General features: G+C 32.6%; 1 protein-coding gene and 1 long non-coding RNA gene across 2 annotated transcripts; both read left to right on the forward strand.

The window, feature by feature from the left end:
• Window positions 17,655-19,420, forward strand: LOC107607895. Its single transcript, XR_002350576.1, has 3 exons — window positions 17,655-18,434; window positions 18,524-18,749; window positions 18,850-19,420. It is a non-coding gene; the product is annotated as an uncharacterized LOC107607895 (long non-coding RNA).
• Window positions 21,498-24,044, forward strand: LOC107607896 (GEM-like protein 1). Its single transcript, XM_021106484.1, has 4 exons — window positions 21,498-22,028; window positions 22,107-22,184; window positions 22,326-22,597; window positions 23,685-24,044. Exons 1-4 carry the CDS (start codon window positions 21,716-21,718, stop codon window positions 23,856-23,858), a joined length of 837 nt encoding a protein of 278 aa, XP_020962143.1. The 5' UTR covers window positions 21,498-21,715; the 3' UTR covers window positions 23,859-24,044.

Here is a 26,634-nt window from a genome sequence, read left to right on the forward strand (position 1 = left end):
AAAATCCGCTAAAAAATCATATCAATTTAACTAATTAATTGATTTTTTGACTAATTTTTTTATTCTTTAATCGATTTTTTGCTATCATTATTTTACCTTAACTGAATTTATTTAATAACAGATTTTTAGTTAATTCGATTGAACCATCATTTTGACTTTATTCTCAAAACTATACTGTAAACAAATAAAAAAATGGATATATAATACTACAACTAACATCAAATGATATAGGTCAACGAGTTATAATTTAAATGACATAGTTTTTTCATATTCACCTAGAGATCACGGGTTCGAGTCTCTTTCTCTTTGAAAAAAAAAAGGATCCCGCTAGGGAGACAATGGACTATTTGTACAATGTGTACAATGAGCTATTGAGTTACAAAATGAACATCCACATACTATCTAGAATAACCATCCGAGTACTAGCGATAATAAACATCTTCCCAAAAGCTTAAATTGATTTTGGGTTCACCAAAGATCGAACTCTTGAGTTTTTGGATCTAGTGCTCTAATACCATGTCATGATACTACTCATCCCAAAAGTTTCAGTTGATAGAAAAATGTAACACTAATGATTATATCTCTAATACTCCCTAAACCTCCATTGTATACATTGTATAAATATTCTATTGTCTCCTCATACTTTCCCAAAAAAAAATATCAAATGTTGTAGCTAATGAGTTATAACTCAAATGACATAATCTCTCCATACTCATCTAAAAGATTACGGATTCGAGTCTCCCTATCTTTGACTAAAAAAAAAACATCAAATGTTGTATCATCATTAATACCATCACATGATAAACTTAATCATATATTAATTAGAATTAAAACCTTACACTAACATTGGGTATTGACATGAAATAATTAAACCTTGTTAAATAAAAATAGCGATATGGATATAATTTTTGGCACGAAATTTTCCTGTTAATAGAACAGAAGGAAGTAGATGATTTGGGGAGAGGGTTAACAGGGGAAGATTCAGAGCAAAAGTTCAAAAAAGGGTTAAGAGTAAAAAAAAAAAAAGAAAAATATCACAATTTTTTTAATTTAATAATCAAATAATATATTTTAATATACATGTTTAAATATGATAACTAACTAATACTAAAAATAATAAATTTTAATTATCTTTTAACATTCTTGGTAAAGGTTTACTCCCACGTTGATTGAATTTCTTAACATATGCAGTTTTCTTTTACATGGGTCCATGTTTGTGTCTTTATATGCACACCTTGTGTTTGTATAAAAGATAGAACTTGTGGGATCAGAAACTTGCTTTCTCCTTTTGTAATTTCATATGCATATAGTAAGCTAGTAGCTATGTCGATAGAGACATTATTCACACAAAATCAAATTCGTATCAGCACATATTAATATAAGATAATGGAGAATAAAAAGTTTTATGGCAACCATTTTGACATATTACCACACACATATATGACTATATGTTATAATAATTAATAATAATGCTCGAGTACTTTCCAATCATGCTGAATCCAAGCTACATTTTTTCATATTGGACATTTTTGGAGTCATTTACAAAACAAGCAATCATCTTAATCAATGTAAATCGTGTCGTACGTATAGATCCTTTTTTGATAGACCGGAAGAAAAGTTTGGAAAAATAAACAAAAATATATATAGATTTTTACCGTTAAAATTTTTAGATTTGAATAATTTCAGTGTGAAATATGATAATATTTTATCATTTTGATATTTTACATTGCTATGATGATAGTACAAAACGATTTTGTAAAAAAAATATTATTTTAATTATAAAAGGACAAAGTTGTGTAATCACCCATAACAACATTTTTTTTAAAGTAAAAGAGCTCAACACACTAAGGTGGAGTATACAGTAGCAAACAACACAAACAGACAGACAACTCCAAAAAAATTCTAAACCAAAAGAAAAGAAATCCCCACGTCATCTCCGGCAAAACCATCAACAACACTAGGGATGTACACCTCTCCACTCGTTGCAGCTAAGCATGGTCATGGTGATGATATCTTCTACGCCTTTGCTTTGATTCTGAAATATCCTCCTATTTCTCTCCATCCAAATGTGCTAAATGATCGCACAGAAGCACCTCAAACGCTGCTTTCGATCTTCTTTTCTATGCGGCTCATCTATCCAACTTAGGAAATGGTCCTTCACTAACCTCGGAAAAGCCCAGAGCCGGCCAAACACTGCTATCCATGCACTCCACACCTGTCAAGCAAATTCACAGCCAAGAAACAAGTGATGGACCTGCTCAACATTCTTATTACATAAAACACAACTCTTATCATCCTGGCTAATAATCCTGAACCAACTTAGCCGTTCCTTGGTATTCACCCTGCCTACCAGGACAAACCAAGCAAACAGTTCTACTCTTGGTGGAACCAAACCTTTCCAGATGGTTTTCGTGAAGCTGTAACTGGTTACATCTTTTGATAGCATTCTTTCTTGTAGCACATGCATAAAAGAGTTAGTAAAAAAGATACCAAGTCTATCATATTTCCACACAACTCTATCCTCCTTATTATTCGCTAGCCTCATAGGTCTCAAAGCCTCATGTAGCTGACTCAGAAGGTCTAACTCCCACTGAAAAAGCTCTCGCCTCCATTGGAAGTTCCAAACCCACTCTAACTCATCTCAAAACCCACAATCCCCAATAACCGAACCACCTTGGTTTGAAACAAAGAAGAGCCTGGGGAACCGATCTTTCAAGGAACCACAATACAACCAAACATCTTCTAAAAACTGAGTCCGTCGTCCATCACCAATCTCCATAGCCAGTCCTGTAATCATCTTATCCCTTAGATGCTGCTCCTTAATTTGTATATGAAAAATATTCTTCCATGGGCCTCCTCTAACAGGCAACACTTGAGTGGACAGTAACTCATTCGGCCTCAGATTATTACAGGAACAGGCCACCTTCTTCCACAACGGGCACTCTTCCTTAGCAAAACGCCACCACCACTTAAACAACAGTGCAGTGTTACGAATCATAGCATCTCCAACTCCCAACCCACCTATCTTCTTACTCCCATTTCACCAGCGCCATACCATTCCTCCCATTCTCCTTACTCCATAGAAATCTTCTCTGTAAGGAAATCAAATTCTCAGCAACTGCATTCGACATCTTATATAAGTTCAAATAATACACTGGCAAACTATTCAAAACCACCCATAACAACATATAATACATACTTTAGATCATCTTTAAATACTTTACCACTCATAATCTAATATACAAAAATAAAAGTTTGATTTTTACACGGTGAATAAATTTATATTTTAATATTTTAATGAATTATGTGTACACACTAAGATTAAGTTTCATTGGTCATTTCTATCCTTTTGTCATCTGATTAACTTTCTCGTTAGTAGACAAATGACATATTATTTGTTATGATAATTTTGTTTATTGTGTGATCTAGATTTAACAAATAAAAATAAATAAAAACTTAAACGATAAAGTGAAATTTACAAAATTGAATTTGGTATGAAAAAAAAAACTTTACACTGACATTTGTATTCAATGTTGATGCAAATGAAAACTATAAAACAATCTTAACATATATTTCTATTTCTTTTACTTATAGGGCATTACAATCACGAATAAAAAGTGTTAATAAACAATCACAAAAGACAGATACTTATTTTTAAGTAAATACACTACACCTATTTTTTAATCTCTTTAATTTTTCATTATTCCTATTGATTGTCTGCAACATCTTCGTGTCTTCTTCGTCCTTCTGTTTGTTTTCTTCTACATACTTTCATTTGTTTTTTCACTCTTCTCCTGAATTTCTCAATTTTTTTCGGCATCAACAACTTCATTAGCTCAAATGAAATAATCACACCTCAATTCAACCTTCTGCATTCATGAATCCAAGGACAATTTCAGCCATTTATCACATACCTCCCATGACGGACAATAAAAAAACAATCTCTCTGGATTCTACTCCGTCGCAGACTCAAGCACCACTGCGTCAAGTCAATGCAAACACTTGTCATTGTTGTAGTCGAACTTCTTCTTATTCTTCGGTGCAGAAGAAGAGCCACCACAAGCTTTCGCACAAGTTTAGGGTATGTTCTTTTTTTTGTTCAGATTGTGACATTTTTGTATGTCAATATGAATTAACACGAAGAAAACGTTGAAGATTTCACTTTAACATTTAATTTTTATTTATTTTTATTTGTTAAATCCAGGTCACATAATATACAGAACCATCATGGCAAATAACGTGCCATCTGTCAACTACTACTAACAAAAAAGTTAATCAGATGATAGAATGGTAGAAATGACCAATGAAACTTGATATTAGTGTGTATACATGACTCATTAAAGTATTAGAATGTATATTTGTTCACCGTATGAAAATCTATATGTATTTTTGTCCATTTGTCTAAAAAGTTTCTTGCAATATGAAACGTAACTAGAAGTAACTCAATAAGAATAAAATAGAACTAATAGCAAGAGTTCATAATGACTCTTGAATATAATAGTAACCAACCATATGAGAAAAAAAATCAATGAAAGTAATGAAAGTCCTCAAGTATTAGATGTAGCATAAGCTTCCAAATCTTCTTCCAAAGGAGATAAACCCAATAATAATAATAAGAAGATTTAATGACCAGAGAGAGAGAGCAGAAGGAAGAGAAGAATATTCAAGAAGAAAAAGGATTACCACTCATTATCTACAGCACATAATTTTTTGAGCTAAGTATTTATTTGCATTTGCTCAAACTTTTGCGTATTTTCTTTTTTATTTGATCTGCTGCCATCTGTCATTCAACACTAACTAACTCTGCATTTAGCTTTCTTTGTGGTTGAATTACCTCTTTTGTCCTTACTTCATTTTCTTTACTCATTACAATATTTTTCCCTTTAAAGACAACCTTGTCCTCAAGGTTGAAGTGAGAAAAAAGCTTCATGAACTCTTTAGAATTTTTCCATGTGGCAAGCTCTTGAGGAGTGCCTTTCCATTACACCAATAGCTGGGGTACCTCACTGTTCCCCGGCATAAGCACCCTTTTGGCTAAGATCGCTTGTGGCATTATTATTGGACCTTGTTCACTAGTTGTCAATGACAGTAGAATATATTGTTGAGTATCATTTCCACGAAACTTCTTTAATAATGAAATGTAAAATATTGGGTGTATTTTAGCACTTTCTGCCAATTGCAGCTTGTATGCAACAGGGCTGAGTTTGGTAAGAATTTTAAAGGGGCCAAAGGAACTCACCCCTAGTTTATAATTCTTTTGTTGATGATATGGCTGTAATTTAACTAGCACCATGTCCCCTTCATGTAATTTCCAGTGTTGTCTTTTTTTATTAGCATGATCTTTCATAAATTATTGAGCCTTGTAGATGTTAACTTTGAGCCTCTCAAGAAGCTGGTCTCGTTCTTGCAACATAGCTTGTAAGTGAGGTGCATAATTAGAATTCTTGTGTTATCGCATGAGTCTCGGGGTTCCTCACCAAATAATGCCTTATAAGGGGTCATCTTGATATTGCTATGGAATGAAGTGTTGTACCAATATTAAGCCATGGGAGAAGTTTCAGCCAACCTTTTGAATTTTCATAGCAGAAGCAGAGTACATCTCTAAAATCTTGTTAAAAACTTCACTTTAGCCATCGGTTTAGGGGTGGTACGGAGAACTCATTGTGAGTGTAGTGCCTTGTAGCTTGAACAGCTGCTGCCAAAAATGACTAATAAAGACCTTGTCCCAATTTGAAAATATGGACTTGAGAAATCCATATAACTTTGCAACATTACTAATGAAGGCTTCAACAACGGTAACACTATTGAAATCTGATTGGAGGGGAACAAAGTGGGCAAACTTAGAGAGTCTATCAATTATCCCCATAATGACAGTACAAGATTGAGCGAGAGGTAGTATTGTGATGAAATCCATACATATATCTTCCCATAACTTTGAAGGAATTGGAAGCGGTTGCAAAAGGCCCGAGGACAGCTGAATTTCAGTCTTTTCCTTTTGCCATATCACACAATTGAGGATAACTTCTTTGATTTGATGTTGCATCTTGGGCTTGTAGAATTGAGCACATATTCTCTCAATTGTCCGTGCTATTCCTGAGTGACCCCCTACCTTGCTGGTATGAAACTCAATCATGACATCTTGTAGCAGTTGATATTTTTCTGGGATAACTTTGCGATCCTTTCACATCAAAAATCTATTTCTAAGTGAGTAATTTCGGTATTTCATCTGGTTGGGATCCATGCATGCTTGTGTAATTCGGTTAAACTCAGCATCATCACCTATAGCACATTGTAGTTGTTGTAACCATGTTACCTGTGGCTCAGACCATGCAGCAAAGAGGCTTCTAGACAAGGCATCAGCTGGTATGTTCTCTTTTTCCGGCTTATATTGTATCTCAAAGTCATAACCAAAGAAAGTATGTAACCACTGCTGTTGTTTCGATGTGTGTAATGATTACTCCAAGAGTGACTTCATGCTTTTTTGATCAGTTTTTATAATGAATTTTCTTTCCACTAAGTAATGTCTAAATTTGGCGTGATCGCATAAAGTTTCCGAACATATGCTGACTGTTTTTGCATTCTTAGGGATAACTTCTTTGAAAAATAGGCAATAGGATGGTCACTTTGGCTTAAGACAGCTCCGATCCCAAATCTAGATGCATCAGTCTCAATGATGAAGGGTTGAGCAAAATTCGGCAAGGCGAGGACTGGTGCAGGTGTGATAGCACTCTTTAATTGCTCAAAAGCTGTAGCAACTTCTAAATTCCATACAAAAGAATCTTTCTTCAATAGATCATATAAAGGGATAGCCATGGATGTATACCCTTCGATAAAACTTCTGTAATAGCCTGTAAGTCCCAAAAATCCCTAAGTTGTTTCAAGTTCATTGGAATTGGTCATTCTACCACTGTCACTATTTTATTTTTCTCCATATTCAAGCCTTGCCCATTGATGGTATGTCCCAGATGATCTATTTCTTCTGCACCAAAAGAACACTTCAAAATTTTGGCAAAGAAAGACTCCCTTTTTAATACCTCCAAAACAACTTGTAAGTGATTCAAGTGTGAAGGCCAAGTGGGACTGTAAACTAAGATGTCCTAAAAAAATATAAGAACAAACATTCCCAAGAACTCTCTAAAAATATCATTCATCAATGCTTAGAATGTGGCTGGTGCGTTCGTCAGACCAAATGGCATTACCAACAACCACTCATCGTGTCCTTGGTGAGTCCTAAAAGCAGTCTTATGCATGTCTTTGGGAGTAACCAATATTTGATGATAGCCAGATCTTAAGTCCACTTTAGAAAAAATATTTATCACCGAATAATTCATCAAGAAGTTCATCCACTGTTGGAATAGGAAATGAATCCTTGATTGTAATTTGCATTTAAAGCACAATAATCTGTGCAAAAGCGCCATATCCATCTTTCTTTTTTACCAATAAGACAGAGGAAGAGAACGGGTTCTTACTAGGTTGAATAATACCTTCTCTTAGCATTTCTTCAATCATCAATTCAATTTGTTCCTTCTAGCTATGTGGGTATCTATAAATTCTGCCTTTCACTGGAGGCGCATTTCTCAACAATGGAATGCAATGATCATGAGCTCTTTGAGGTGGTATGCCTTCAGGTTAGTCAAGTACATCCTTATAATTATGCAATAGTAATGCCAATTCTAGTTCTATATTAGAAGGTAATTCAAGCAACTTTTCTGACAACTGCACTTGTTTCACATGTGAATTGTAAGGTAAATGCTTCTGCGATAGCATCTGTGCTTTGCAACCTGCGAATATTATGGAATTGTGCCTCCTGTGGTAAATAGTTACAATCTTCTTGTAGAGTAATCAGTTTTTCATGATGGCAGAATCGAATTCTTAAAGCATCATAATTAGCTAAGTGCTCCTTAAAATTTTTTTAACCAAGTATCACCTAGTACCAGATCAGCTCCTGAGAATGGGAGAAGGTAAGCTGGCATCTTCAATGTATGACCTTGAGTTTGCACAGACAATTCTCTAACAAATCTCTCAACATCCATAACTTGACTATTTCCTACAACTACTCAAAATCTTGGTGATGGTTCCACTGCCAATTGTAAAAATCTTGCAACTCTTGGTTGGAGGAAGGTGTCTGAGCTACCCTCATCTATTAAAACCTGCACCTCCATTCCATTGATAAATGCCTTGAAGCGAATCACCCCTAAGGCTAGAATCTCTTTCATCGCATTGAATGAGAGGTGATGAGCCACTGCTAATTGAGCTTGCTAAGTATCACCTTGTTCCAGTTGCTGCGGTATTTCCAACTCATCCACTGTTACATAACATTCTTTAGCCTCTTCCATTTGCAACATTAAGAGGCCTCTATTAAGGCACTTATGATCAAAGAAATTTTTTTATCACACTAATAACATAGTCCTTTGTCTCTGCGTAATTGCATTTCAGCTAGGGATATATTTCTAATTGTGTGAGCCAGAGGTTTTATGTTTGAGGTTGGAAGCAATGGTGGTAATGGTGGTTTGGGTGATGGTTTTGGTGTGAGGCTATTATTAGGAGTGGAAGTGTTTCGATTGGCATTTGAGCCAAAAGAGTGACGAAAATTAGTGGTGTACTTCTTTTCAAATAATTTGGCCAAAAAGACTGCTCGAATAAGGGAACCAAGGCATTGAGTTATCACATGCCGTTAATAAAGCAATCCACTAATGCTTCCAGGGGATTAATTTATGATCTATTAGCCAAGGCAATGAATTCCGAATAATAATCTGCTACAGATCCTTTTGGGTAAGTTTAAAAAGAATAGCCATTGGGCAATCAAACAAGGGCGGGCCAAATTCAATTTCAATTGCCCTTTTTAACTCAAACCAAGTCGTGAAAGGTTGGTTACGTTGCATCATTTGATACCAAGGTACTGTGCCCTTGTCCATATGAATTGAAGCAATTGCCAACTTCTCCTGTTCTAGTGTATTGTAATAATTGAAATATTGATCTGCATTAAAAATCCAAGATATGGCATTCATACCATCAAATCTTGAAAATTCGAAATTGAGCCTTCTCGAGTTTGGCATGGAACGAGTGAAGGAAATGACACCAGACGCAGAGTTCGGATCATGGTCCAGAGAATCTTTTTGTCTTGTGCTAGCTGACTCGATGAGAGCGCGCAATGCTTCAAATTGTTGTTGATTATCCTCAGCCCATTTTTAGCGATAGTGCTCGCTGATCTCTAGCCAATTTTAGCTCACGTTGTTCTTCGATTTTTTGCTCCATCATTGTAGCATTTTTAGATCTTTTTGGGCATTTTTTATACCTGCATCCAAATCCTTCATTCGGATGTCTCTGCCATGATTCTATGAAAGCACCAATAAAACATAACTAGAAGTAACTCAAAAAGAATAAAATAGAATTAATAGCAAGAGTTCATAATGACTCTTTAATATAAAAGTAGCCAACCATACGAAAAAAAATCCAATGAAAATAATGAAAGTCCTCAAGCATTAGACGCAGCATAAGCCTCCAAGTCTTCTTCTAAAGGAGATAAACCTAATAATAAAAAAATTTAGTGACCAGAGAAAATGAGCAGAAAAAAAAAAGAATATTTAAGAAGAAAAAGAATTATCAGTATCACTCAGTATCTGCAGCATATAGTTTTTGAGCTAAATATTTGTTTGCTTTTGTCTCAAATTTTTACGTATTTTTTTTATTTGATCTACTATTATCTGTTCTTCAATTCTAATTAATTCTGCATTTAATTTTTTTGTGTGGTTGAATTATTCTTTTTATCCTTATTTCATTTTCTTTACTCATTATACAATAAAACTATTAGAAACACATTATTGTGACTATTATTTGAGTTTCATGATTGAATTAATTAACTTAATATATATACGAAAAGAGTAATTAGTTTAGACTATCTAAATGTGGTGAAATTGTTCAAGCTTTTACATGTGGTCAAATTTGATCGCACCGAACATTAACGGAAAAAGCATATGTTTGCATTGTTGGCTATTGAGTGATCACTAACCCTAATTATTATCCATTAAATCTAATAATCCAATTAACTTACATTATTTTAACTTGCCAACATTATTATAGCTTTTGATTTAGTGATGAATAGTAATACTTGATCAACAAATGATAAGTCATGATCCGAATATCCATATTGACACTAGAGAATTGTTGGTTTTATTTAACCTCAATTACTCTTAAAATTTGATGGATTTAGTGAACATTTTAATCTACGAGGCTAAATAATAAGGGTTATCATGCGTAGATATATGCTCATATGATGTTGTAGGGTCCAATAGGCCGGCCCAGTAATATGCAGAAACGATACATATTTGTCTTAATGGTTTCATAATTTAGTTCCAATGAGTTATCACTCAAATAGTATAGTCTTTTCATACTCAATTAAAAAAATATAAAATATATTAATTTAATATTTTTAAATATAATATATATATATTTATATTTTATTTATTAAATATAATTTTATATTTTTATATTTCTGTCTTAATAATTCGTACTTGGAAACAAACAACCTAAGTAACGCTAGTACAAGCAGAGGCCAGAAAGGTTATAATTACTTTCTTGGAAGCAACTGCAGCCACTCTTTTTTTGCTCTTTAATTTTTCATGTAACGCTGGCAAAGTAATAAGAAAAACATTGGCATTAATGAATCTTAAAAGTACATCAAATAACAATTTGCATGCCATTACCCACGGCTTGTAAGAAAATTCCACCAATTATCATTAGGCCATCTACCGATTTAGTGGGCTTCACAAACGATTATGCTTTGGATATTTTCTGTCCCATGAAATGCATCCAAAGACATACTCCTAATTTGCAGACTAAAATCCAAAAAAGAAAATCCAACCCAAACCAGAAACCCATAGTGAATTCAAAACTTCAAGCCCGAACTTCTTTCAACCTGTTGTATTATGGGTTTGTTTGGATAAATTTAAAAAAAAAAATTTTTTTGAGTTATCTTATTTTAAAATATTTTATAAAAAATAAAAATAATTTTATATTTATATGTCTTATGTAAAAAAATATTTTATCTATTAATTATATTTAGGTATAATAATATAAAAATAATTTGTTTTTAATTATAACATAATTATTTACTATAATTCACATAAAAATATGATCCATTCCTCAATATAAATTATAATTCAGGTTTAATTGTTCATAATAAATTATAATTCGGCCTTAAATATTATTTATTCTTAGCTTGTAATCTATCGGCCTATTAGTCATTATTGATGACTTAATGACCAAATGGTCATAACATTAATATTCTTCATCATCCTAATGTCTATATAAAATACTATCTATCTCTTAAGGAAAAATTCATGAATACACTAGTCTCATATTTTATGTTTAGATACTCATATGATTGATTTTATGGTGTCTATATGTCTATTAACTATTCATTGACATTTTATATTCATAAAATTTTTCTATTTTTTAAACACTTATTGACTTGAATATTAAAATATTTTTTTTAGGTATCCACCCTTTATGTTCTTTAGCGTTCGAATTATATTTACTTCATCAAAAAAAAAACATATGACAATAAAAATATGAATTATACCTCAAAAATTCATTAATACAAAAATAAGATGTCTTATTTAATAGTTAAAAAAAAAGTGAGAGAAAAATATTATTAAAAAAAATTTCTATATAAGTCACCAAGTTAGTGATTAGAGAATTTATATAGACTATAATTTTGAGAGAAAAAATTTGCAAAATAACTAAAAAAATCAAATCAAAGTTGGTGAATTCTCCTTAGATACATAATCATGAGTTTACAAATTCATACTAATTTAAAGCGTGAATTAGATTTTTTCGTGAGTTTAGAATTTAGACATTAGGCTCATTTTTTTTTATATGCAACTTGTGTGTGTTGTGCGTGGTTATAGAGATGAGTAGTATTAGACATGAATGTGGGGCAACGTTTTCTGAATCATGGGGTGAAGAAATTGTATCGTATGATTTCTTTGTTAAAGAAATTAAGAACACAAATCGGATGGTCTGATTTGTGTGAGAGGAAAAATTTAAATTGTCCAATTTGATTATAATATATTAAATAGAAATCGATTGGTCCAATTTGTTTTATATATGTGTGTGTATGTTATACGAGTTTGCAGATATCCTCTCATCCTTCTTCTTTCCTAAGCTCTTCCACCCAAATCTATCTCTATCATTTCGTATGGTTTTAAAAAAATTGACAGTGGAATTCATATTCATGTGAGTGAGAAAAATGGATGATAGAGTCCTATTAAAAGTATATTATTTTGGTCAAATTTTATTACAAACATCTGAAGGAGTAAAATTTGTTTGTGAAAATCCGTTAAATGTTGTTATTCCATTTACAATTTCATTCGAAGAACTAAAAAGTATGATTTGTGAGAAGATAGATTCTGAAATATCAAGAAAAATCAGGTATCTTATACCGGTATTTGGTGAATTCGTTCAATTTTAAACTAAATATATAATTGATGAAGCGAGCATGAAAGAGATGTTTTCAATGTATATTGAAAGTTATGCTCAGATGTCGTTCATTGAGTTGTATATTGAGTTCGAACAATTTGAAGCTGACCGAAATATTGAACGGAAAGATTATAATAGTGACAGTGAAGAAGAGTTTGAAAGCAATTACGAAGTTGTTGGTGCATATGGAGACGAAGATAATGGTGACGACACTATGGAGGCAAATGTGACAGACGTTGCAAATGCACTGGCAAATGAACATCCATTTGAGGAGCCATCTTTTATGCGAACTTTGAATTTAGAAGCCATGCATACTCCGGAGTTTCCTGAATATATGAATACAGGTACGTAATTGCCTATATTTATACGAATGATTAAAATTTTGTTATAATTTATATTGATCGATGGACAAAATAGTTACTTGACATGTGAAAATAACAGTAATTAGCATTTGTTTATGTGTTTATTTAGTTAAATTTAAGATAATAATCTTTTAGTTAGTTATTTATTTAGTCTACGACATATGAATATTTATTTATGTTAATATTAATTTTTTGATATGATTGATTTATAAGTTATAGATAGATTTTACTTTTAATTTCACTCATTAAATATTTGTTTATTAAATATTTATGGTATGGCTGTCGTCGTGGTAGACATTTCTATTGTGGCAGATGGTAAATTTGCCATGGGGATGAAATTCAATTCTAGGGGAGCTGTTATTATGGCGATGAAAGATTATACCATTCGAAGAGGTGTAGACTACCGAATGTATGAGTCGGAGTCATTGACATTTTATGCCAAGTGTACACAGTATGGGTCAGGTTGTGATTGGCTGATTAGAATTAGCATGATCCGCAGAAAGTACTATTGGGTTATAAATAGGTATAATGGTAGTCACACTTGTACCAGAGTGACCATTTCTCAGGATCATTCGAAGCTGGATTCAAACACAATTGCAGAAGTAATAAAGCCGTTGGTAGAGGCTGACCCCTCGATAAAGGTGAAATCAGTTATTGCAGAAGTGCCATCGAAGTTCAATTACATCGAGTTTTCTAGAGTTATTACCCCTGCATTAGAGCATTCATACATTGTAAACCAGTTGTCCAGGTGGATGGAACTCACTTGTATGAAAAGTATAAGGGCTGTTTGTTGGTTGCAGTTTCACATGATGGTAACAACAATATCGTCCCAATTGTATTTGCCATTATGGAGGGAGAGACTTCTGATGCGTGACACTTTTTTCTTAGTAACCTGCGACAACATGTGGTGACTCGGAATAGTGTGGGATTGATCTCTGACCAACACAAATCCATCAATGCAGCTGTTGTCCGTAATAACGAGGCTTGGTTGCCTCCTAGAGTTTTCTAATTGTTTTGCATCAGGCATATAGAGTCGAATTTTTTGAGAAAGTTCAAGGCACCGTACATGCAAAAGCTTGTCGTCAATATAGGTAACGTTGAGTATGTCGACATTTGTTATTAACATAGTTACCTTTATACAATGTTTCTCATTTATAGTATTTGTCTTTTTTTTTTTTGCGCAGGATATTCGAGGACGGATTGCGAATACGACATGCGTTTCCAGCGTTTACGAGAACGGAGCGAGACTTACACTAACTGGTTAAATCGAATTCCCTGCGAACAGTACGCATTGGCATTCGATGGTGGTTACCGATGGAGTCACATGATCACGAACCTAGTAGAATGCATTAACTCAGTCTTGAAGGGTGCACTCAATCTCCCTATCACTGCACTTGTCAAAGTAATATTCTACAGACTTAATGAGTTGTTCACCCGAAAAAGAGTTGAGGCGGAGGCTCGAATTAATTCTCGACATGTTTTTTCTGAGCTTGTGACGTCAAAATTGCATGCAAATCAACTTGCATCAGGAAACATCCAGGTTAATTGCTTCGACAGGCAGAATGAGATATTTGAAGTACGTGAGATGTCAAGTGAATTGGAGTATGTCATCGACCTCCGTTGACAACGATGTGACTGTGGTGAGTTCCAGGTGGATCGAATTTCATGTCGATATGTGTTTGCATGTTGTGCGAATCAACAACTAGATTAGCAAGTGTATGTTCATGATGTTTATAAGATGGACAAAGTTCGAAGGGTTTACCGAGTTAGATTTAAGCCATTGAAGAATCCTACTACATGGCCTGTTGCAACAGGCCTCGATTCGTACCAAATCCGTTCCTGAGACGAATAACCAAAGGTCGTCCAAAGATGACACGTTTCTTGAACGAGATGGACATGCGAATGTTACGTGGTCCTCGGCGATGTAGGCAATGTGGGGTCGAGGGTCACAACCGTAGTAGATGCCGTCAGTCGGGTGGTGCAAGTGCCGGCAATAATGCTTAGTAGAGTTATATATTTTACATTTTTATGCTTATACTCCATGACATTTGTAACGTTCGCTTTATGAAATTATTATATGACATTTGCGATTTTATGTTTTATCCAAACACTCTACGATATTTGAAACATTCTACTTAATCAAATTACTCCATCACATTTGCGATTTCATATTTTATCCAAATACTCTACGATATTCAAAACTTTATAATTTATCCAAGTACTCTATGACATGCATAGTAATGATATATAAAAAAAATTAAATGATACATAGTTTTTATGTACACAACAACTATGTTCTCATCGTCCACTTTACATCTTTCACAAAATTTTAACATGTATACATAAATACAACTAACTTACCAATTATTTAACTATCATTATTAAAAAATTTTTTAAATTTAACTAAACAAAACATATTAATTAAATATCTAACAATAATAATTTATTCATAGCTACAATAATTTTATTTTTTACATAATTATTTATTTATTTATTCATAAATAATCGGGTAATAATTATTCATGTTTCACTAATAATAAATACTAACTTACTATTAATAATAACTAACTAACCCTAAACGGTATGACAAATCTAATTCAACTACAATAATATTATTTTTTACATAATTATTTATTTATTTATTCATAAATAAATCATTTGATAATAATTCCTATTTCACTAATAATAAATACTTATGACGATAAACATCTTTACATTTTTTTTTTGACATTGTGATTAATTTTTTTTTAAAATTGAAAGAAGGTTAAAAAAGGTGATAAAGAGTAGAAAAATAGTGGCCGGATAGAAGAAAAGGACTATAAGGAGAGTGGGGCTTCAAGAGGAATATGTTAGGTTAAGGAAATCACCATTCTAGAGAGGAACACATGTGCAACACGTGGCAGGAAGGAGACAAATCAGACGGTTCGATTTATGCCCTCTTAAACCATCCGATTACTTATCTTAAACTCGGACAGTCCAATTTTTTCAATTCTGATGTTACATTCGCGTTAAACACTTATAAATTTCATAATTGTATTTTATCCCATTTTAGCTTCCATGTCTAAATTAAAAAGCGTAGGCATTACGTTATATAGTAAAGCGTGTGACTAATTTGGCTATTTTCAACTTTCTCTCTCTAACGCTGTGTTTGTTTAGATGGAAATTGGGGGGAATTAAACATGAACGAAAAGAAAAAGGAAAGAAATTTGAAGTTTCACTTGTTTGGGAATGAAAAAAAAAATGTAAAGGAAAAAATACAACAGTAGCAAAAAGTGAATGGGACCCACAAAAAACTTTTCTCTCCAACTAAGGCGAGAAAATGGAAAGAAAACTCGTTCCACTGCATCATTTCCAAACCCTACCCTTCTCTTTTTCTGAAGACTCTTCTTCAACCTGAGATTCAACTGTGCATGCTACCCACTTCCAACACTATCAACCAGTGCAAGTGTTACTAACGGTCCATTCCTCCACCACTTCTCAATCATTCTGGTCATGACATCTTGCATCTACGGGTCAAATCTGGTAAGTTTTCTATGTTGCTCTTATTTCACCTTTCATTCTTTATTAGATTCATAGATCTGTGGGTCTCAGGATCAATTTTGTAGTATAGGAACAAATATTATATTTTAGTTTGAATTATGAATTTATTAATTTTCATGCCTGAAAATTGTTTGATAAAATGTTCCAGTGAAAACATGCAAAGGTACTGATTTATAAGTTAATCAGAGTTGAAAAAATAGATGTGTGTATATACTATAGATAAGTTTTTTATGTTTCTCTTATTTTTCATTTGACGCTATATATTGATGGATCTGTGTTTGTGATTTAATTTTGAAGTATATGGACAGAGATTATATTTTGGTTTGATTTATTACTTTGTTAATTTTCATGTATGTAAACTGTTTAATCAAATGCTCCAATGAAAAAATGCTGATTCATACTTTGTTAACTTTTATGTCTATAAACTGCCTGATAAAATGCTCCAATCAAAATATAACTGCTAAAGTAAACTTGGTTTAGGTAAACTAATTGATTTCGTAGGACACACAGAAATTATTATTATTTGGGAGCTCAGTTATTAAAAACGATAGAAATTAACAACTTACCTTTCACCGCAAAGCAAACTTGTTCCACCGCACTTGTTAGCAAATTTGCTCTATAATCTACACTTTTATAACTATTCAGCTATTTTATTTACTTGTACACAAAATTCATAACTAATTCTCACATGGATAGGTGTTGAAGTTGATTAAAATATTTTTTTTAATCTAAAAGGACAACTAAAAAAACCTTAAGCAATTTTAAAGGATTTGATTAAGGTAATTTATGATATAACATATAACAAATTGATTACTATCTTCATGTGAATAGTCTTTATATATAAAAAAAATTATATTTCTTCGGGATGACTATCAAAGAGTCCATTACTTTATCTGTTTCAAGTTCAACAAATAACTTTGAAAAGTTGCAAGGCACTTTGCATATGCCGTCTCTGACCAAATTCAAGTTTAGTTTAGATTTTTCTGCTTATTTTCCACTAAGATAAGATCTTCAATATGGTCTCTTGTTTAATACTTTTCTTCTAAAATACTGTTTTATATATATCCATAAGTTTTTTTTATTTTTATGTAAATTTATACCCAAATCCACATTAACACCTATTACTTGTTTTCATTTTCTGTGTTTTTTATTTTTTTATTTTTTCTTTCATATGTAGTTTATGTTTAAATTTTTTTTAAAGGTATAAAAAATTATTATCTTTCAATTAGTTGAGATTCTTTTACACTTAATTATATTCTTCGATTAGGAGGTCATATATATGAATACTAGTTATTTAACTGCATTGCTTATGCTTTACATATGATGCTATCTTTTTTTGTTTTTGTTGGTGCTGTAAATCTACGATATGTACATTTGAAACTACAAAGTGCTTGTTAAATGGATAAGGCTAATCATGAAGAAAGTTTTTTGGTCCCCAATATGAAAGACATCTTTAATTGTGATTTTCCACTAAACCTTTTCTTTAAGTTTGGGGTCGATAATCAGGAAAATATGTTAACCTTGAAAACCAAGAACATATATTAACAGTTTCGAGGGAGGATTGGAAAAGACGACAGAAATTATGCACAATAACACTGATATGTTACATCGTGCACATGTTATATTTATTGAGATTTATGTCTACGCGGGTTGACAAATCCATCTCCCATAAATTGGTTAGGCGAGAACAAATTCGAACTACTTTAATGCAACAGTTAAGAGAAACTCATAGGTGTCGTGACATAACTACACATGAGTCCTGATGCATTTCTTCAATTGTGTGAGAAATTAAGAGCAACACGTCAAGTGAGGGATACAAAACATGTTACAGTAGAGGAGCAAGTTGCTAGGTTCTTGTATATAATAGCTCATAATGTGAAAACTAGAACCGTTTCTTTTTTCTACCACCGGTCTGGAGAAACTGTTAGCTGCCACTTCCATGCTGTGTTACAGACAATTATTTTATTAGAAGATGAATTTCTTCGACAACCATCTACATCTATTATTTCTCCGGCGATCCTTCACGATCATAGATTTTATCCTTATTTTAAGGTATGAACATGTACAATTACATGAATAAATAATTTTGATTGATATATACAATTTCATGTTACTTTATTAAATAATAGACTATCATTTAGGACTGTATTGGAGCTATAGATGGAACACATTTTCGTGTCAAAGTACCCATAGCAGATCAACCTAAATTTTGAGGGAGAAAAGACTGGCCAACACAAAATGTATTAGCTGCATGTGATTTTGATATGAAGTTCACTTATGTATTAACGGGTTGGGAAGGAACAGCATCTGACTCAAAAGTTCTTAAGAATGTATTATCGAGGGATGATAATCTTAAACTTCCACGAGGTTAGCATGTACATAAAACTATATTGTCTCATTAGTAGGTAAAGATTAATAGTTTGTGTGTTTATACTAAATTAATCATTTTTAATCATGGATTCTGTAGAAAAATTTTACTTTGGGGATGCTGGATTTATGGTGAAGCATGGATTAATTACCCCATATCAAAGTGTAAGGTATCACTTAAAAGAGTATGTAAGACGTGGCCAAAAAAAATGAAAAGAATTATTTAATCTTCGTCATGCTTCATTGAGAAATGTTATCGAAAGGTCATTTAGACTTTTAAAGAAAAGATTTGCAATAATCACAAGTGGCACTGAACCACATTATGACTTTGAGACTATGACTGAAATTGTGCTAGCTTGTTGCATATTACATAACTTTTTAATGGGTGTAGATCCTGATCCACATCTCATAGTTCAAGTTGACCGAGAACTACAAGAAAATAATCCAGAAGAGGATGAAGTAGTTCGACATGAACAAGATGAAGACTATAGGCGGGGGGCCATATTAAGGGATGAAATAGCTGCTCAAATGTGGGCTGACTATCAACTAGGGCTCTGATCACTCATTTCCAAAATTTTGCAAATAAAGTTATTAGTTATATTATCTGTGCGCTAAGTTGATTTTATAACTATGATTTGTTATTATTGAATTCATGTTACCTCTTGAAGTGTTATCATATTCTGTTTGAGGACTTTGATGTGCAATTATTGAATCATTTTGTCACCTGTTGTACTTATGGAGTGTATTGAATCTGTATTTGTTAAATAATTGATAAGATAGTTTACAAATAGTTTGATTTAAGATTATGGATGTTATTTCTATCCACTTGTTTTGTAGATTGAGAAGTGTTAATGGCAAGGAGAGCATCATGCCAAGGTGAGGCCACTAGTCGGGATACCCTAAGATGGACCGACGAAATGGATACAACCTTCATTGATGCTTTGATTGAAGAATGTCGCAAAGGTAATAGAGTGGATGACACATTTACTACAATGGCATATGACAACTTACTTTCACTTTTGAGATCTATCTATGATAACCACATCCGCAAAGAGAATCTTAAGAATAGACTCAAGACTTTAAAGGATCATTTTGGAGTTTGTTATGATAATTTTCATGGGCTTAGTGGATTTTCCTGAAATCCAATTACAAAGATGTTTGAGGCTGAAGTTGAAGTTTGGGAAGAATTGATTAATGTATACTTTATGTATTTACTCTCTTTTTTGGTATTAAATGTCACTAGTAATTATTGAAGAAGTATCTCAATAATATATATTTACATATAGGCACAGTCATAGTAAATATTCTTCTATTTGATTTAGGCAAAAACCAGAAGTGAAAAAGTGGATGCGTACTCCAATCAAACACTATGATAAACTATTTGAGATATATGGTACAGACAGGACAACAGAAAAACATGCTGAAAGTGCCAAAGAAAAAGTGAAAAGGTGGGAGAAGAATAAAGAAACAATTAACTTAAATGATGATGATAGTTTCTTAAATATGGAAGAAGAGTGGAATGAGGATCCAATTACTCCTCATGCTACTAGTTTTACAATTGGTCATAGTGCTATTGGTTTTCAAACCAAAAATGCTTTCTTTGGTCTGTAAATGGATTAGGAATAGGCTCTTTGTCTTTTATCTGCGGACATAGTGGATAGAAGACTTGAGTAGCTAAATTGAATGCTAAGAGAGAATTTTTTGGTGTTCCGGCTAACGTACGTCTTGCCACATTATATGAATTGATGAAAGAAGCAGGTGCACTCTAGGAACAATAGTGCTAGTAATGTGGCTAATATTTTGAGACTGGCACAAATATAACTTTAAGATCAAAATAGGTACAAGTATCTTCATATTTTGTGGGTAACATATCTATGACTTAATTAAGGCTTATAATGATAATAATTCTGTAACTGATGCAGTAACGTGATGTGAGAGAAATTAATGGGAGAAGTTATATTGATATGAACGTGAAAGGAAATGAAATAGTAGAATGCTGTAACTAGAAGTAAGTTATTAAAAAGGATAAAAATGAAAAAAAAATTGGACACCAAAAATGGATTTTCCCATTATATATTGTTATAGATAATACCTCATGTCTTTGTATTTTGTGACTTTCATAACTATAACTATTGTTAACTATGCTGTTAGTAATGAGTTAGTAAAAAAAGTCTATGCTATTAGTAATGACTTGATCAAAAAGGTCTCTGTATTAAGTTTGTTAGTTTCATATGTAATGACTTGATCATGTAAGATTTTTTTAATGTGTATTTGTAAATGTAATATAAGGCATAATATATTAATCAAATGATATAATGTGATTGGTTAGCCTCTTTAAAATTATGTACATGTAATTATTGATTTAGATATTTCTTCTTCTTGAAATTATTTCCAATTTATGTATTGAGATGAGTATTGTCATTATATAACTTAATTCATTTTTTCTTTCATTTTCCTTTCCAAACAAATATAAATTATTTATCTTTTAATATCTTTCTATCATATTTTTTTTCTATCTAAACACACTCATAAAAAATAAATTTCACTTCAAATTCTTTCCTTTCTATTTCTTTTCACTCAATTTCTCTCCTAACCTATTTCTTTCCACCCCAAACAAAGTGTAATGGAATAAAAAGGTAAAATAAAATGTTACTCGGAGAAAAAACATATGATTAGGGGCAGAAAAGACAAAGATGAAAACCAAACGGTCCGATAGAAGCAAGCAACGGGCAGATGCAGAAAACGCGGAAACGATAGAAAAGAATAAGAAAATTGTAATTACTAAATTGGACGGTTTTCGATGAGATTGACTCTTTTGAATTCCAGAAGATTCCTTCCTTGCTCTGCGTTTAAGACAGAACAAACCCCAATTTCGGTGTTTCAGAAATCAGAATCGGAATCAGAATCAGAATCAGCATCTACAGCTAGTCAAAATCGTAATCGGAGAAGAAACCGAAGCGAACAAGATGAGTACTCCTTCTGATCAAACCACAAACGAAGCTAAAACAACAACACCACCACCGCCGCCGCCGAATGATTCTCCGTCTCAGTCTCAGTCTCAGCCTCACTCCACCGATTATGCTCCATACCCTAAAATTGACCCCAACGATGTTACTCCTCCTTTGCCACATCATCCTAATTTGACTTCTGAGCCGTTGCAACCGGTTACTAGTCCCGTCGCCGCTGAAACTCGCGCTCCGATTTCCGGCGACGCTGCAACCACCATGCCTCCCGAGTCCAATCCCTATGTCTCCCCTGCACCTGTTCAGCCATCAAAAAGTCCGTTTCTTTTTATTGATTCATTGTGTATCGCTGTCTTACTGTGTTCTTAACGTGATGTTTATTTGATCTGCTCAGATACTTTGGATTCGGTGAAGGATGTTCTTGGAAGATTTGTTGTGATGATTATTAATAGCTCTGGATCTGTTGAATCATGTCTCAATGTTAGTGCTTCCGTGTTTTTAGTTTTGTAGTTCTTCATGATGATGAAATCCAGAAATGTTACTTCTTGTGAAGCTTATATAGTTATATTGATATGTGTGTGTGTACACTTGTGTTTGACTTTATTTGAAACAGTGAAGACTGGTCCTAGTTTTGCTGATGCTGCTGTTGGGAGGATTGCTCAGAGCACAAAGGTTCTTGCAGAAGGTGGCTATGAGAAGATCTTCAGGCAAACTTTTGAGACTGTTCCGGAGGAGCAGCTCTTGAAAACGTATGCGTGCTACTTGTCCACCTCGGCCGGACCGGTAATGGGAGTTCTGTATTTGTCAACTGCAAAGCTTGCTTTTTGCAGTGATAACCCACTTTCTTACCAAACGGGTGATCAGACTCAGTGGAGCTATTATAAGGTAAGCTGCAAGTTTGTTGCTTAATATTGTCATACTCTAAATATAGCATGTTTCTTAATTCATTGAGAATTGATTTGATGAAATGATCCAATAACCGAAGCAGCATATATTGTTATACTTGTAGAACTTGATAGGAAGGAATTTGATTCAAGAGCTGTAAATCTTGCATGTTTCTATATTCTAAGTGATCAGTTCAGTCCCCTATTTCAACTCTTTCCTATTTGTTGAAGATAAGTATTGTTCATTAGTGTAGTGGTTGTATGCATTTGCTGACATTGTTTGAAATTTAAAATCAACAGTAAAAAATGTGCAGATAGGTAGTTCTATATGTTGGGGTGGGTGAGTTTTTCATTGTATTTTTGCTTCTTGTGCTTACTATATGTCATTCTGTTTCCTGAATTTTGATATCAATTAAAAAACAAAATAGAAGATTTGCTGATGACTTTCAGTCTGATGCTACAGTTTACATTTTACAAAACACCATATGAATGAGTTGCTGATCCTTTTCTATGTTGTCGGAAGTTATATTATTTGTCAATGCACGTTCAGCTGAACTTACCTGGTTGACCATTAGCCATTTGCACAAGATTTCTTAGAAAATATGTTGTGGGAAACAGTACTGCTCTTTTGGTTAACTGTGTTGTTTGGCAGTTGGAAGTGAACATTAGGAAGTCAACATTTATTTCAACCTTTAGAAGCTTTACTGATCATGTTGACTTGGTTATTTGATCATGGAATGATAGAGCGGCATTGAGGAAATGTGCCAACTTTGCTTTTAATACACAACTTTTAGTTATTTAATGTTTTCACTATACGGTCAGTAATTTAGTCAGCAATTTCATGTTAAGTGAAGTTTATAATTCTCATCTTAGTCATCTACTTTTTACCACCAAGACCTGAAAAGGAGATTGATCTCACTGTAGTTTTACTAGCACTTGCAACTCTAGGCTAAAGCTACAATCTGATTATCTAATTGTTTCATTTTGATTTTCACTGGAGTTCCAATATTTATCATATTCTTCACTCCAATGAGTTCCAATTTAGTATTCAAAATATTTAGATGCTGGTTTTCCTTACCATGGTGTAGGTGGTCATTCCGTTACATCAGCTGAGAGCGGTGAACCCATCAGCAAGCAAAACCAACCAATCGGAGAAATATATACAGATCATCTCTGTTGACAACCATGAATTTTGGTTCATGGGCTTTGTTCACTATGACAGCGCTGTTAAAAATATTCAAGGAGTGTTGCAAACCCGTTGATGCACACAGCACACGCCATCAAAGACCTTGCAATGGATGATGTTTATGTTGATAAGTTTTCATTCACAGAAACATGAAATGTTTTACTGCTGTATGGTAGTCCTCTGGTCTTATATAGTTTGTGGAGCTGTTGTTTGATTATTTCTGAAATTTAGATGGTGTTTGGTTTATATTTTTGTTTTCTATTTCTTTTTTTAGTATTTTCTCTTTTTAGAATTTTGAGAAAAGAAAAAGTGAAAACAATAGAATTTTATTTTCTGTTTTCACATCATGTTTTTACTTTTTCTTTTACAAAATTCTAAATATAAAAAATATTAAAAAAATTGAAAATGAAAACACAAAACAAATTTACTCATAGTCTATCTTCATGGTACATAACTGTTGGTACATAACTGTTATTACAAAAATGTAATTTTTTCCATATGTGAATTCAGTTCCATATTACTTCTCTCAAACGTGTAAGTTTATTCATTTATTATAAGTTGAATGAATATAGACTATGGTTCTGCATTTTAATATATCAAATTCTAATGAAATGTTATTATGAGGTTGGTTGTGGTTTTTAAGTGTTTATCTTAGTACATGGACAGGTAGAAATCATGATTGGAACTTATCATTATTTAAATAGTGGCTTGGCATAAATATTGGTATTGGGGGTTATTGTTATTTGTTGGATGACGAAATTTTAACATGACTCTGTGCGTTTCTTACCAGAACTCGCTACGTGTATTTATTCTAACTTTCTAAGGTGGGTGAGTAAATAAAATACCAGCTGAGTAGAACACCGGCCAATTCCTCCGGTTACCACCAGACAAATCAAGAAAAAGAGATTTAAGTCATAAGTCATAAGTAAAAAAATAAATACATTTTTTGTCGGACGAAAGATTTATTAATTTTAGTTTTAGAGTAAAGTATCGTTTTTGTCCCCAACGTTTGGGGTAAGTCCTATTTGTGTCCTTAATGTTTAAATCGTCCTATTTGTATCCTTAACGATTATAAAAGTGATTCAATGTTATTCTACTATCAATTATACTAACAAATCAAATTATATTTTTCAATTATTCTCACTTAGATGTATTCATTCTCAATTAGGTCTCATTTGGATGTATTCGATTTTAATATTATACCCACTATTTGTGTTTAGATTCAATTATGTCCCTAGAAAAGTGAATTATGTAAATGTTGTAGGAATTAGTTTGAACATTTGATGAGCTATTTTTCGGAGTAGATCATCGATTCTATCCCAGACATTTGTATTCTAACTTCAAGAAGAGATTTTTAAAACTCAAACTAAGGCACTCATGATGTGTAATTGATGGCAGGATAACATTGAATCACTTTTACAAAAATTAGGGATACAAATAGGACGATTTAAATGTTAGGGATACAAATAGAATTTACCCCAAACGTCGGAGACAAAAATAATACTTTACTCTTAGTTTAAAGTTTAAAGTAGGTAAAGATCACGGTGGTTACACACTTACACTCTGGTGTCTAATGGTGATGAAAACATAAGAAAGCAGTAAGTGCAAAATAAAAAATAAAAAGAAGATTGTAATATATGACATAAGCGAGAACAATGACACCACCCTGACAGAAATTTTTGAAATAAAGGATGAATTATTTTCAAGAAATGAAAACACAAAATAAAGATTTCAATGTCATAACTCATAACTCCAAAAAAAGAATTTCCAATGATTTGTTTCTTTAATGATAAAAGCTTTAAAAAAATATTTAAAAACATTAGAAATTTCAAATTTTGAATAAATAATTTTATTTTTATACTCTTATTTCTTACCTGGTTTTCTAAAGACAATTGTAAATTGTGAGTAAAACTCAAAAAAATATATTGATTTTATTTTTGGGTGTGTGGACCCATGGGTTTTTGGTCCCCACTTGGGTTTTGGTTTAGAAAGAACTGGTGGCCTGCGAGTGAGGGATACGCAGTTAATGGCCCTGACACTCTCTGACAATTACTCTGATCGAGATAAGATCAAAGCCCTCTCAAGGCCCATCTCCTGTAATGTTTCAGATCAAGTAGGGCCCATTTTGGCCCATTCTCAAACTCCCTTCTCATTTCCACCCACCAGCCTGTGCATACACCAATTCAACCCATCAGATCTCATAATTTTAGATTTAAATATCATTTATTCATAAGGAAATTATTGTAGGCAAAGTTAAGGCTAAATAATTCTAAATACAAAATAAAAAAAAATTGAAGTATTTATTGTAAGGGAGTAGATGGATGCACTTCTTATTTTGAGTGTTCAAATAACACTACTTTTTCATCATATCCAAAATATATTCCATATATCTAATAATGCTACTTTGTCATCTTGCTTAATAAGGGTACATTTGTTTATTTTTATTATCTTTATTTATGTTTTAAAATTAATTACAATATTCTCATCTTAATTTTTTTTCTTAACAAAAATATAAAGAAAGGATGCACATAAACAATTTTGACTTAATTTGTATAAATTATCATTCAAACTCCGAGAGCAGTACCATAAATATATATGATTTACAACACAAGAAATAAAAAGGATCAATTTTATTCGCATTACATCTATGCATAAACTCAATTAATAGATATTTATAAGTTTGTGACCAACTCACGTAAGTCGAATATGTAATTAACATGTGTCTTATTAGAGTATATGCTAAGATTAGCTAGTATACAGTTTTTAAAATACGTTATTTATAAATATAAAATGTTTTAATTATTTTAATTATTCTATAGGTTTTAATTATTTTTTAATTGGATTTCTACTCT

This window comes from Arachis ipaensis, chromosome B07, assembly GCF_000816755.2.
Source record: "Arachis ipaensis cultivar K30076 chromosome B07, Araip1.1, whole genome shotgun sequence".
NCBI classification, from domain to species: domain Eukaryota; kingdom Viridiplantae; phylum Streptophyta; class Magnoliopsida; order Fabales; family Fabaceae; genus Arachis; species Arachis ipaensis.

What these genes read in the sequence shown, in the direction of transcription:
- LOC107607896 (XM_021106484.1), top strand. Translation starts at nt 21,716, where the DNA reads ATGAGTACTCCTTCTGATCAAACCACAAACGAAGCTAAAACAACAACA. An exon ending in ACCTGTTCAGCCATCAAAAA is followed by an intron (nt 22,029 to 22,106) that starts GTCCGTTTCTTT and finishes TGATCTGCTCAG; the next exon opens with ATACTTTGGATTCGGTGAAG. An exon ending in CTCTGGATCTGTTGAATCAT is followed by an intron (nt 22,185 to 22,325) that starts GTCTCAATGTTA and finishes TATTTGAAACAG; the next exon opens with TGAAGACTGGTCCTAGTTTT.